Source organism: Rhinoraja longicauda, chromosome 23 (genome assembly GCF_053455715.1).
Source record: "Rhinoraja longicauda isolate Sanriku21f chromosome 23, sRhiLon1.1, whole genome shotgun sequence".
Lineage (NCBI taxonomy): Eukaryota > Metazoa > Chordata > Chondrichthyes > Rajiformes > Arhynchobatidae > Rhinoraja > Rhinoraja longicauda.
The window spans coordinates 24,659,158-24,673,579 of NC_135975.1; the positions used below are offsets into that span (position 1 = coordinate 24,659,158).

Below are 14,422 nucleotides of genomic sequence, written 5' to 3' on the forward strand. Positions count from 1 at the left end.
AATGTTGGGGGAGTCCAGAACAAGGGGCCGCAGTTTAAGAATAAGGGGTAGGCCATTTAGAACGGAGATGAGGAAGAACTTTTTCAGTCAGAGAGTGGTGAAGGTGTGGAATTCTCTGCCTCAGAAGGCAGTGGAGGCCAGTTCGTTGGATGCTTTCAAGAGAGAGCTGGATAGAGCTCTTAAGGATAGCGGAGTGAGGGGGTATGGGGAGAAGGCAGGAACGGGGTACTGATTGAGAGTGATCAGCCATGATCGCATTGAATGGCGGTGCTGGCTCGAAGGGCTGAATGGCCTACTCCTGCACCTATTGTCTATTGTCTATTGACTGAATGAATTTGTTATCATGGAATTCCCACATCTTTTTCAACAAGAAGTATGTAGTTGGATGACAAGGGAATCCTCTGTTCTCACAGGGTATGGTCTTTCTAAGTCTTGCAAAAAATGCTGCAAAGATGTTACATTACCTCAGCAATGTGACCATTAACTGACTTGCAGTGAGCAGATTATTTGCTATTTTGTCAGATCAGTCAAAACTCTGTAATATAATTACATTCCACAATTATGTGTTCCTAGTTTTCCCTACCTAATATACAAGTCAGAAAAGCTTTGGTACGAGACTGTTGTGGGTCATTTTACAAGAAAAAAAATACAAGAAATATAATAAATGTTGGAATTAGCCTTGAAACAGGTTGGGAAAATGGCCAACATAGGGTTAGGAGGGTAATTAGATGTGTCGATTTGTTAAGCTCTCGGCACAGCTAGCTGGAATAACATTGGATGTTGTAAGCCAGGCCGAGAGTAATGAAATACCCGGGAAATGGGTCTTTTGCCCATTTGTTAGATATGGGCGTGAGGTGTCAAAATAACAGGAAACATAAGGTTACAGATAAGTCTGAGGAAAGACAAAGATGAAAGGTTACAAGATATTGATTAATGATGACTTATTTCAGGTCCACTAGGGTGGTGAGGGCCTGGAACGCATTGCCAGGGGTGCCGTTGGAGGCAGATATGACAGTAGTGTTTAAGAGGCTCACCAATGTCTTATATAACAGTCACATGATCTCCCAATTTCTATACTCAATACTCTGATGATGAAGGCCAATGTGCCAAATGCCTTTATGACCACCCCATCTACTTTCAAGTGACGCCACTTTCAAGGAACTATGTATCTGCACTCCAAGATAACTCTGCTCCACCACACTTCCTAGAGCACTACTATTCACGGGATATATGCCCTGCTTTATATTTAGACTTCCTAAAAAGCAACACCTCATATTTCTCTGTATTAAATTCCATCGACCATTCCTTAGTCCACCTGCCCAAACAATCAAGATCCTGCAGCAATTTTTGACAGCCATCTTCACTATCTACAACACCACCCACTTTAGTGCAACTGCCTTCTATGAATAAGCCAGTTCTGAATCGAAACAAAGTCATTATGAATCCTGTAAATCTTTTGTATGTTCAGGGAATGTATTTTATCAGTTTTTGTTTTGTATATATTTTTAAATTCTGGATAAAGTTTATTTATTGGGGAAAAAAAAACTTGGCTTGCCTGAGCAGAAAAATGAGGCACTATTTTTTTTTAATTGATGCTTCTTATCTGCGGAATGGTACTTAAATTCCAGAGAGGTTTGCAAGTATTCTCACATTAAGCCATGAATTTGCTTCTCAAATTCCAAACAATAACAAAGCTTTATCATTGTACAGATCAACACGAGAATGCAACAGTCAGCTGGCACCTGATACCAACCTGCTAAATCACAGCACAAGCTTGGTGTAGTAATTAATGAGATTATCCTCAGCGAGAACACTTTTGTCCTTTGGGCCGAATGTTGTGGGTTCAGCCCCACTCCAAAGATTTTTCAAAATGGATGCTTTTTAACATCAAGGTATTGCTAGCAAGACTGGGATTTTCACACATCTCGTATTTTACACGTGTTTGATTTATGCTTTTTTGAACTAATACATTTGTTCATTTAACATCAAAGTCTGATTTATGGGCTCAGAATTTGTGAATAACGCACTCAAATTTACACCTGGCAGCGTTGTCTCGTATATGTTTAATTTACATATTCTTGAATTAAGCGCTGCTGCTGCCTCACAGCCCCAATGAGCTGGGATCAATCCTGACTTCAGGTGCTGTCTGTGCGGAGTTTGTATTTTCTCCCTGTCACTGCATGGCTTTCCTCCGGGTGCTCTGGTTTCCTCCCACATTCCAAAGATATGCATGTTTGATAGGCTCCTGTAAATCGCCCCTAGTGTATAGGATGTGAAAGTGGGATGACATGGAACTAGTGCATGGGGGATTACCATGAACCGCATCATCAATAGTTGTTCTTCCATGCGAAGAACAGAAAATTAGATGTTTGCTGATGATTGCACAGTATTTGATTATACACAACTTTCTTCAGAAAATGAAGCAGTCAATGCCGAGAAACAGCAAGACTTTAATAAAATCAGGCATGGGCTGCAAAGTTGAAGGTCATATTCATACTACACATATGACAGGACATGAGCATTTCAAACAAAGGGAAACTTAATCACCTACATTTAATACTAAATGACCATTGTCAAGTCACTCACTCTCACAATCCTGGGGATCACTGTTGTCCTGTCACATGAATACCAAGGCTACAAGAAAAGGTCAAAGTGAGTCACAAGTAATTCCCTTCTAGACACTCAAAATCTTTCCATCATCTAAAAGCTGCAAATGAGAAGCACGAGGAAATACATCCCACTTAATTGGATGAGTGCAACTCTCACGTATCTTAATCAGACCACGAGTGGCACTGAATCCACCATTTTATGGCTCCACCATTATAGCACAGTCACTGAGGTGGGCACTTATATGACCAGCCTGTTCCATCAGAACCTATTGGAGGTTGTAGCATTTAGTAGTTTGATGGCTGAAGGGAAGAAGCTGTTCCTGAACCTGGACGCTACATTTTCAGGCTCCTGTACCTTCTTCCCAGGGGTGAAATAAGTGTGTGGCCAGGGTAGTGTGAGTCACTGGTCTTTCATCACTGTTGTGTCTAATTGGTTACAATTCAAAAAGTTGGCTCACACCCACCACCTCCAAGACATTAATAATTGCCTGCAGTGGCAACATTCTAAAACATTTTAAAAAAAGATGCTGGATGACTTGCCGAGTATTTCTAGCATTTTGCATTTGTGTCCAATTTCCAGCATTTACAGTTTGTTTTGCTTTAGAGACAACATGGAAACAGGCCCTTCAGCCCAGCAAGTCCATGCAGACCACTGATCACCCGTTCACACTAGTTCTATGTTATCCCACTTTCACATCCTCTTCCTAAATATTAGGGGCAATTTAAAGAAACCAATTAACCTACAAACTTGTGCATCTTTTGGATGTGGGAGGAAATCAGAGCACCTGATGAAAACCCACGTGGTCACAGGAAGAACATGCAAACACCACACAAACAGCACCCAAGGTCGGGATTAAACCCAGGTCTCTGGCGCTGAAAGGCAGCAGCTCTACCAGCCATGCCATCCAAGATATATGATAAATCAGAATCTGACTAAAATTTGTCCAGATTCAATTCATTGTAAAATATACATCAGTATACTTTACAATGAATGGAAAGAGTTAGCAAGGATTCAAAACCAGTGTAGCCCAGACTTGGCTGAAGGATACAGGGAATATAGGGGCTGAATGTTCCTGCTACGAAAAGGCAGGCAAAGCATAAATAAGTTGTCAACAGGCTTTTGTCCTGAAATGCTCATGTCCTGTCATATGTGTAGTATCAACACACACCTATCAGTTAAAGCACTTGAGGAAGGTCATTTAAATTATACGTTGTATCGACATTTTCTCCAGGTATTGTTTTCCAAAATGCCACAGCAGTTTCTTTCAAATATTTTGAAGATTATACACTGTGGAAAGACAGGTAGCATTTCTTCAGGAGAGCTGATAAAGCACAAGGTGCTTGGAATGAGGAAAACCCAGCTGAACCTTCAACTAATCCAGGCTCCCTGAATGGCGTGGCACTGTGCGTTATGCTCTGATGTGTGATCATGTGCACCAGAACAGCATTTCAACAATTTAACAGCCTTTTGGATCCCAAACATGTCACAGACCTGAATTGTACAATGTTGGATGGTGCTGTTGTAAGGGGTTTCTGCGCCGAGCTTTCGCCCGACCTAAGGTCCCCGTGCCTTGCTCTGATCCCTTGACCAGGCCGTGCACACTGGTTCCCCGTGAGTGGTTCGACCCACTCACCCCTTACGGTTCTAGACACTGGACTTAGATGCAGGAGCTCTTATAGTGCAGAAAAATTCCACCAGACCAGATTTGAAAACCAGGGTTTAAATGAAAAGGCTTTTATTCAGCGCTTGGGACTATTGTCCATGAATATTTATACATTGCTATATGACGTACCTATTAAACACGTACCGAATCACACGAATACTTATAACTATGAATCATTAAACACACACAGTTCCACAGGACATATACACGAATACCTTTTTCGCCGAATTCTTAAACACACAGTTCTACAAGACATATACACGACTGTAAGATGGGGAACGTACGACGCATCGCAACATTGGCCAACACATATTTTAATACACACCCAACGTTTATTCACAACCACCCTCCCCTCTACACTAAACTATGTCCAGGATATGTAGGATTTGGAGTACATGCTCACCATGGGGCTATTACTGGGGTTACTGGCTGTTCGTTTTGCAGTATTTCTTCTCGAGTTGCGTGCCTGTTCCTCTCTCTTGCATCCTTTCTTCTTGCCTGTCGTTTCTTCCTCCTGCATTCGTTTGACTTCCTTCTGACTCTCTAGTTGACTTAACTTTTTCACCCAAAAGTAGTGGCCAGTTATACTATTTCTGACCCGTCCTATCTCCCGCCAGATCTTGGAATCTCTTTGTTCAAAAAGATATGTATGAGTTTTCTTCTGATCTGCGCTTATGTTCGGGGATACCGGGGATGGCCAGTTAATTGGTATTTCGTTGTGAGGTGATGGGTGTTAACTGGTTTCCCATCACCTACCAGGTAGTTTTCTATGGGCTATTGTGCCCCCTCAACGAGATGAACTGTTTAGGTCGGCTTGGGGCATTGTGAGTATGCTGATGTCAGCGCCCCAGTGTCTGGACTCCGACCTGGTTTCGTAGGTTTCTGCATGACCAATACCCATCCTTTGTTCTGGCCGTGGCTTTGCAGAAAAACCTAGAGACTGGGTTGTAAAGTTTTTACTTTTTGTGGCTGGTCACGAGGTCCTGCGGCCATTTTAGGACCCACGGATTGTGACATCCTTTGTTAATCTGACCGCAGCCTTTCTCCGCTATCAGCCCCAGTCTCTCGTTTAAAATGTCCAAACTGCAGCTCTTTGGTTTGGTGTTGCTTTCCAAATGAGGGAAAACTTCTCAAATCTTACACTGTGCATTTCAGGAGGGTGCACAGTGAATTTGTCCATTTGATGCTTAGAATGGAGGTCTTGAAATGAAAAGAAGGGACTTCCTGCAATTTATACGTTGTTGCCAAATTAAAATAATGTTCCATTTTTGAAAGGAAATGAATGAGATAGCACGTAAAACAGGCAACATACGATTGAATTTCTGTGCAATCTCATCCATGAGGTTCAATTCATCGTGCCTCCAGCTTCTCCCCACTTTTCTCCGTTATACTGGTGAATATTGTAAAGCTCACAGAAAAGCTAATTTTCCAATTTAACCCAGAACAATCCCAACTCGTCTCTTGAAAGTTTCCCCCTTTTCATTCCTGTCCATATGTTTTATACACCAATCACCTAAATTATGGCCCACAGTAAACAGTTCTAAAGATTGCAAATGTATTATATTGAATAGTAACAGACTTTGCACAAAAATTAACCTGACTGATAAAATGGACAGATACAAGGGAAATTAAATTAAATACAGATAACAATGTGATACTTTTCATAGGAAAAAACTATCGTGAGATAAAGTAAATGATGTAATTTAAAAAGAAATGCTAAAGCAGAAAGCATTGGTGTGTACCTACAATAACAGTTCAGGCTGCTGCTATAACATCATTTAAAAGGCATTTGGACAAGTACATTATTAGAAAGGTTTGGAGAGATATGGGCCAAACACAGGTAAGTCAGACTAGTTGAGATAGAGCATCTTGGTTGGCATGGACGAGTTGGCCCTAAGGGGCTGTTTCCATGCTGTATTACTCTAAATATTTAAAGGTGGCAGTTAATATACAATCTTTACAGACGAATAAATAGTAAAAACTATCTTTATAAAAACTATCTTTACAAAACACTAAGCCCCAAACAAAATAATGTATTCAATATATGAAAGAATCCTAAAGGGTTTTAGGAACAGAGGCAGATTTGGGCAATGTTGCATAGCACAAAACCCTTCTAATTTACTTCTAATTAAATTAATTCTAATTCTATTTAATTCTAATTAATTCTAATTAAATTTTAAAAAACAAAACCCTTCTAATTTACTGTAAGTACAAGAAAACCAATGCCAGTGATCGCTCCCTGACCAACTGCCTGGGTATTGAGCCCCGAATTATATTCAATGGACTATGTTAGGCAGGCAATATCACTTTATCCTCAACACTTTATATCAAGCGTGACGTCAGGGGTAACACCAGCTTCGGCAGTAGGGTGAACTCACAAGATATATTTTACTGAGAGGTGTGAGGAGGTCCAGGACTGCATGGGGGCGGGCACTGTCTCTCACCGTCAGGGCTCAGTCTTCCTCAAATCTGTGACAGGAGAGCACAGATAGCAGGGGGCAACCAACTTTTTTTTTCTTTCTTTTTCTTTCTTTCTCTCTCTTCCTCTCTCTCCCCTGGGGCTAGAATGCTTGGGAGTGGGCTGATGAGGTGCAGGTGGCCGAGCCAATATCAGCTAATTGGAGCCAGCTGTAGCTGGTGATGCTGGGGTTGGGCCCCTCCCGGCCTGGCAGCCAGTGATTGGGATCAGAGTAGCATCCCAATCACCATAGGGGACACTGTCACACTAGGTATATCACAGGAAGTGATCACAGGGCAGGCAGAGGAAAATGTTCAAGTATAATGCTCAAATTTCCTTCAAGAAATGTTCCTTCTGATCCTGAGGAATCTCTGGCCCAGGACTGCCCAGAGTGGAAAAGAAGGCAGGTTGAGGCAAATCAGGTTTATTGTCATGCGCACAAGTTTGGAGACGTACAGGTATAATGAAAATCTTGCTTGCAACAGTATCACAGGCACATAAACACTGACCATACATGGAAATATCAACCAAACCTCAATTATACACCTTCTGCAAGACAATGAAAAGAAAAGAACTAGGCAAGTTCATGAGTGTGGAAGAGATGGACCACGGTGTTCCGTTGCCACGTTGGGATTCGGGTTATGCAGGTCAGTTCAATGATCTGCTGGTTGTACGAAAGGAGCTGTTCCTGAGCCTAGTGGTGTGTGACCTTGGGCTTCTGTGCCTCCTGGCTGGTGATCGCAGCAAGAAGCGGACATGGCGTGGATGGTGTGGCTCTTTGACGCTAGATGCCCGCCTTCTCGAGGCAATGCCTCATGTAGATGCTTAGATGATGGGGAAGGATGTGCTCATGAATGACTGGGCAAAGTTCACCACTCTCTGCAACCCCCAGCACTTCTGTGCATTGGAATTGCCATTCCAGACCATGATGCAACCTGTCAGGGTATTTTCTACAGCACACCTGCAGAAGATTTTTTTAGAGAATTCAGTGACTTGCGGAATCCTTTTAAACTTCTAAGAAAGTAGACTGCTGGTGCCTTCTTCATGATTACATCCTTGTGCTGTGCCCAGGACAGGTTATTTGAGATGTTAACAGGGTCACAGTCACAACAGTTAACAGTGAGCTGCTATCTCACTCCACTCCCGACCCACCAATGAAAACTATTGTGTGGTGCCCCGGTTTCATCTTTCAGAGTCAGTGATTTGTTCCTTGGTCTTGTTGACAAGGAGCGAGAGATTGGTTTTCCGGCACGACTCAGGCAAGTGTTCTATCTCTTTCCCGTTCTCATTGCCAGCATTGATCCGGCCGGTCAGTGTGTAGAGAATAGACACAAAAAGCTGGAGGAACTCAGCGGGACAGGCTGCATCTCTGTAGAGAAGGAATGGGTCATTTCGGGTCAAGACCCTTCTTCAGACGGCTCTGAATCTGAGTCTGAAGAAGGGTCTCGGCCCGAAATTACCCATTCCTTCTCTCCAGAGATGCTGCCTGTCTCGCTGAGTTACTCCCAATTTTTGTGTCTTTCTTCGGCATCTGCAGTTCCTTCCTACACAGAATGCAGGGAAGATGTACAAGGATGTTGTCAGGACTTGAGGGCCTGAGCTATAGAGAGAGGGTGAGCAGGCTAAGACTTTATTCCTTGAAGCTCAGGAGGCTGTGTTGATCTTATAGAGGTGTATAAAATCATCATCGGGTGAATACACAGAATATTTTACCCAGGGTCAGGGAATCAAGAACCGGAGGACATAGTTTTAAGGTGAGAGGGGAACGATTTACTATGAACCTAAGGTGCAACTTTTTGACTCAGAAGGTGCTGGGTATATGGAAAGAGCTGTCAGAGGAGATAGTTGAGGCAGATGCTATAACAGCATTTATAAAACACTTGGACAGGTACATGGATTAGAGGGTTATGGTCATTGAGATAAAAATGTTGTTACCGACTAGCACTGAATGAGGTCTGCCACTGAGGAAGTCAAGGATCCAATTGTAAAGGGAGGTGCAGAAGCCCAGGTGTTGGAGCTTGCTGATGAGTTTGGAAGAGATGATATCCAAGCTTTATTCAATGGACAGCATAAAAATATCTTTCTTATAACAGGGTGACCAAAACTGAACATAACACTCTAAATGTGGCCTCGGCAATGTCTTGTTAAACTGTAACATGACCTCACAACTTCCATACTCCATACTGAATGAAAAGAGCCTCGCAAGTATCAGAACCATTTAAAATGCAGGCAAAATACCAGCTACTTATATTTGCAGCCTTCACACAGCCACTTCAACGCTATATTCATTCGAGGACTGCCTCTGTGACATTCAAGCCAGTTCTTACACAGTGGCAGTAATATTTTGGGGTGAAGGTTGGGAAATTAGCTAAAGAGTTAAGCAATTTCCATTTTCCACATTAAAAGGAGGCATTTGTCCAGCAGCTCTTAGAAAATAATATATTTGGTAGAATATTTTGGATGTGTTTGGTAATGACAGGTTTGATCAGATCTTTCTGCCCTTTGTAGATAGTCAGATCATTTATCCCAGGATGGGAAGATTTAAAGGGCATAGCTTTAATGGCAGAGTGGGAAAGTTTTAAGGACACATGTCAGGTGAGGTTTTCTTTCACACCGAGTGTGCGTGCCTGCAGTGCGCTGCCACAGGTGCTGGTAGAAGCAGGTACATCAGTGGTGCTTAAGAGGGTTTTTGATAGGTACATGGATATGCAGGGAAGGAAGAATACGGAAGGAGAAGGGTCAGAGGAAATTAGTTTAACATGGCATTATGTTTGGTGCATTCGTTGTGGGCTAAAGAGAATGTTCCCATGTATTCTGTTTCTGTATTTTTGTCCAAGACTATCTCAGATCTGGCAAAAAACACATTTGAAAATGTTAAGAAAATGGTATGAATGTGATGAATGAAATGCTCATCCTTGGTTCCATATTTTACAACTTAAACCATCTTCACAGATAATAATTGACCATGGAAATATGCTTGCAGTTATTTATTGATATGCTTTTGAAATTGAGAACAAGTAAGCAGTTTACAGAGCAATGTAATAATGATGCAGATTCTAAACGTATTATGATTGGCTAAATGTAATGAATTATATATTTATGCAAAGTGATAATAGATTGGATTCAATATCGTGCTTTATCATCTAGAAGAATATTTCAGCATTCGGCTTTTAGGTAGAAGACACAGGACAGACGTTCTTCTTACAGAGACAGGATGTGATGTGAGGGTAGGTGTACAGTTCATTTTCTCTACTATCTTGGCAAGTAAGTTCCACATCCCTATCTAAGGCCACCACTTCGTGACAACACTCACATTTGCGTTCAGTTTTGTGTGTCTGGGTATCATAGCTGGAAAATAAGAGGAGAGTTGTACATGTAAGAACAATGGTCTAGGATTATATAATTGCGATAATCAATGTAAACATTTTCATTATGGTAAAGGTTTATCTGAAATATTTAAGAGAATTTCATATTTGAATGAATGATGCAATGAGTTAAAGAACATCTTACCACAATTGAAATACAGCTATGTATAAATCAACAGAGAGATTGAAAGAGATTAAAATAAAATGATGGAAATAGACACTGAGTGGGAGATGTAGATTGCAACGAATGGATAAATATCATGATTAAGTTGTGCTTGGAAGCCTATAAACAGCCTCCTGCAGGTTTAGCATTCAAGTGTCAATAACAAGTAATTTTTGTGGAGCTGTATTGTAAGCAGGCATATACTTACACTGACTGTTACTGTTGTACAATGGGTTCAGGAATAAGTTCACAGGTTCTCATGTGCAAAAAATCTGGGATAAGTCACAGATGCAAGGAGTGGAGAGGAGTCTGCTACTACCTTAGCCTGTGAAGTCATGGTGCTGTATAGCACAGAAATAGGGCCTTTGACCCACCTTGTCTATGTTGACCAAGTTGGCATACTGAACCAGTCACATTTTGCTCACAGGCCACCAAATCATTCCTATCTGTCCAAATGTATTTTAAAAGTCATAATTGTATCCACTACTCCAGCTTCCTCTGGCAGCTCATTCCAGAAATGGACCAACCTCTGAGTGAAAAAGTTGCCCCTGAGGGCCCTCTCCCCACTCACATATATCATCTGCCCCCTAGTTATAGATTCCACTACCCTGGGGAAAAAAACTGTGAGCTTTCACTTCATCCATACCCCTGACGATCTTGTACACCTCAATAAAGTCATCCCTCAGCCTTCCATGCTCCAAAGGAAAAAAATCCCAACCCATCAATCTCTGCCTCTAACTCAAGCCCACTAGCCCAGGTAACATGTTAGTGAATCTTTTTTGCATCCTTATCAACTTACTAACATCTTCCCTTTCTCTGGGCGACCCCATGACTGCACACAATCTCTCAAGTGTGGCCAGTTGCAGAGAGGAGTTTTCTCACTGCACTGCAAAAAACTAAAGGTCGGAGCTGCATGAAAGATAGATTTATTATGAGTGGGCAGTGGGGTGCGCTGCCTGTCTCCTCAGGAAATTTCTGATTTGGAAGGATAGTGACTGTTTCCCCGGAGGTGGCTCAGGAAGATTCAACAGAGGCTGGAGCTGATGAAGAGGGATTTTTGTTGTTACCTTCAGTGAACTCCCTCCCCACACAGTTCTGCTTTGCCATAGTCAGCCGGGTGTTGGAAGATTTGTCAGCATGTTAGACTTTCCCGAGGGCCTCTCCTGAGCTGCGGGATGGGTCATTGACATGCCATTGACATGGTGCACTCCTTGCATTGCTGGATTGCACTCCCATTGCTTTTCCTTCTCTCCTGTGCTCTGTTCTACAGCAAAGTGCTTGGTACTGTCCGCGGTGCTATTGTAACTGTTATTGACTTTATAATGTTGAACCAATGATGTCTGGGTGCTCAACTGAGCTGCAACTTCACCATTCCTGTACCCATCACCTTTCAGAATGTTAACCTGCAGGAGTGGTGTGAAAAGTTATGTGCATCCTGACATTAATAGATGGCCTTGTGAAGGCAATGGCTGGGATTGTTGGCCCTTTGGCCATTGTCATGACCTCCAAGATGTCAGGAATGACTGCGATCTTCCTGAAGACTAACTGGGCAATGTCCCAGGCCCTGAGTAAGGGGATCATGGTGGGTGGGACATTCCTGCTGGTGGTCCCACTGGGGGCCATTGTACTGTGGGTATTACTCTCCAACATCCCATGCTTCATACCCGATCAGCCCCTTCTCCCCCCATCTCTGCCATCTGGGGGAGGTGCAGTCAGATCTTACCCCTAGCTTCTAATGCTCCCAACTTCTATACTCAATACTCTGATTAATGAAGGCCAATGTGCAAAAAGGCTTTTTTAGCACCCTGTTTACCTGTGACTACTTTCAAGGAACTATGTACCTGCACTTCCAGATAGATCCCTCTACTCTACGACATTCCCCCAGGGCTCTCTGCAATGACTTGTTTAAACCAATTCAGCTGATCACTGTTAAGGGTTAATTGAAATGCCGACCACAAATATGCTATGCAGCCCTTTTGATGATCAATAACTCGTTGTGTCAAATCTCAGTGAAATTTTGGGCAGCTGTTCCTGGGAGGCAATTTGCCACTTTACCAGGTTCTTGTGTTAAATCAAGGGGAAACCAGCATTATAACTTGAGACTCTATTTTAGTCAACTCTTCAGAACTATTACAAAAAAATCATCCTGATGAGATGTTGGGTGACCATGAAAGCTACTAAAGAAGTAAACCACATCAGCTTTGTTGTGTTCATTATCTCCATTCTGTCTTCATGGAAAAAGTACTTAAAATGTTGAATCTCCACCTTGGCAGAGAATATTTGGGAATATAAAGGGAATAACAAAAATATCATATGAAAGTGTGCAAAGTTAAATTTACATTTACCATATATCTCTCAAGCAGAACAGATTTGTTAATGTGGGAAGTATCGTTCTGGTTATTGTTTCAGTCTCAGTCATTATTTAATCTCTCACATGTAACAGTACTAATAATTCGAATGAGAAGCAAAAGAGAAAATACTTACTAAACTGAGCTGGCACAATTCCCTTCACACGTGTACAGTTTAACGTTTGCTGTACAGGTTGTACCGTGAACTACTTTTGTGACGTTGGTCATTCTCAATATCCGCTTGCACAAATCTACTGGAATGAATAAATGAACAATTGTAAACCTCATCTGCAATTGAATAAAAATTATTTTTGTAACTTGCATCACGGTGAACATAGTTCAAACGTCAGATGACTTTGACTTTTGGCAGATTCATTTACACTTGGCTATACTTAGCTATTTGCAGATTTTCCCCAGAATGCCCTTGGTACATGAAAGCTAACAATGTGAAATACATGCAGGTGAAACATAAGAATCAGGGGAAAATATCCTTTACAATTCTGCTATTGAAAATGAAAACTGAAAATATCCACAAGATTCAGCAGAACTCAAGGTGATTTATTTGTTTTGAGATAGGAATTGTTAGAGTTAAGGTAGGGCATGCCCAATCTCCAATATAACAGAGCTGAAAGAGAATGGAGAGGTATAGTCTTAAGGGCCTGTCCCACTTAGGCGATTTTAAGGTGACTGCCGGCGACATTTTCAAAACATTGTTTGTTTGTTGCTGAACTACAGCCAAAACTGTACATGATCGATCAACAATTTTAGGCCCACCTTACTCATCATTGTCCTATGGTGCTATGGATGAAATTTCATTCAAATTGGTGTTATATTTTTAAAGTTATTTTAAAGTTTAAAAAACCGCGCATGCGCAGTTGGGGCCCCGTTGATCTGGTACTTACGTAAGATGACCGCCGCATACGCGTTTGCGCAGAACAAGCACATCTGCGCCTGCGCAGTACAAACGAGTCTGCGCTTGCGCAGTGGGGGGCCCGTTAATCTCGGGTACGAGCCCGGCTCAGCTGCCTGTCTCTTGGGGGCGGGTTTGCTGGCACTGTAGCAGCGAGAGAGCCAGGCCTGGTGCCAGAGGAAGCACCCGAAGCCTGGGCCTGGGCCTGGATGTGCCCGGGTAACTGCGAGCCTAAGGTGGGCCAAGGAGGAAGGCGGCAGCAGCAGCAGCGGTGGCGAGGTCGGGCGTTGGTGGAGATGGAGGCTGAGGCCTGGGCCTGGTGCTGGGCCTGCCTTGGGCTCCCCCGTCCCCCCTCCACTCCCCTTCCAGCTCAGCGCTTTCCCCACGCCGCCCAAAGTCCAGCAGCATCGGCACAGCAACAGTGGGAGAGCCCCCGCCATCGACCCACCACACTAAACATGCAGAGGTTGCTGCACCATTGCATGGGAAGTTTGGGCCCATCGGGTCCACTTGGTCTAGTGTTCTATAAAATTAAAGTATTTATTAAAATATAAACATTTACCTGGTGGTTCACAACTGTAGCAGCAGTGTTCATCATCCCATTTTCTGTCAGACTGAACAAAGAGATTTAACAGTCAGATTTAATACTGTGTATGATCCAGGCATATATTGTTTAGCTTTAATTTAGTTCAGAGATACAGCATGTAAACAAGCCCTTTGGCCTAGGACTGAAAAGGAAGGGAAGCAGAACATAGAGAGTTCACATTTAAGAGTTTAAGATTTTTATTCTCTGCTTTATGTCAGAGGGATACCCACAATGTTTAGCCTTCTCTGGGTAATATTTGACAATATTTAAAAGTGCTTAAATTAGGAAAGGACACTGGGTTTCATTAACAGCAAGAACA

The 14,422-nt window shown here is 42.5% G+C and overlaps 1 protein-coding gene across 1 annotated transcript in view; it reads right to left on the reverse strand.

The window, feature by feature from the left end:
• Window positions 1–9,769: 9,769 nt before the first annotated feature.
• Window positions 9,770–14,422, reverse strand: part of LOC144604795 (uncharacterized) — a 98,406-nt gene continuing 93,753 nt past the window's right edge. Inside the window, exons 46-48 of the mRNA XM_078419457.1 lie at window positions 14,080–14,131; window positions 12,744–12,861; window positions 9,770–10,079 (exon numbers count right to left, since the gene is read on the reverse strand). Of these exons, the coding sequence (XP_078275583.1) occupies window positions 9,902–10,079; window positions 12,744–12,861; window positions 14,080–14,131 (348 nt within the window). The 3' untranslated portion in view covers window positions 9,770–9,901. The remainder of the gene's footprint in view (window positions 10,080–12,743; window positions 12,862–14,079; window positions 14,132–14,422) is intronic.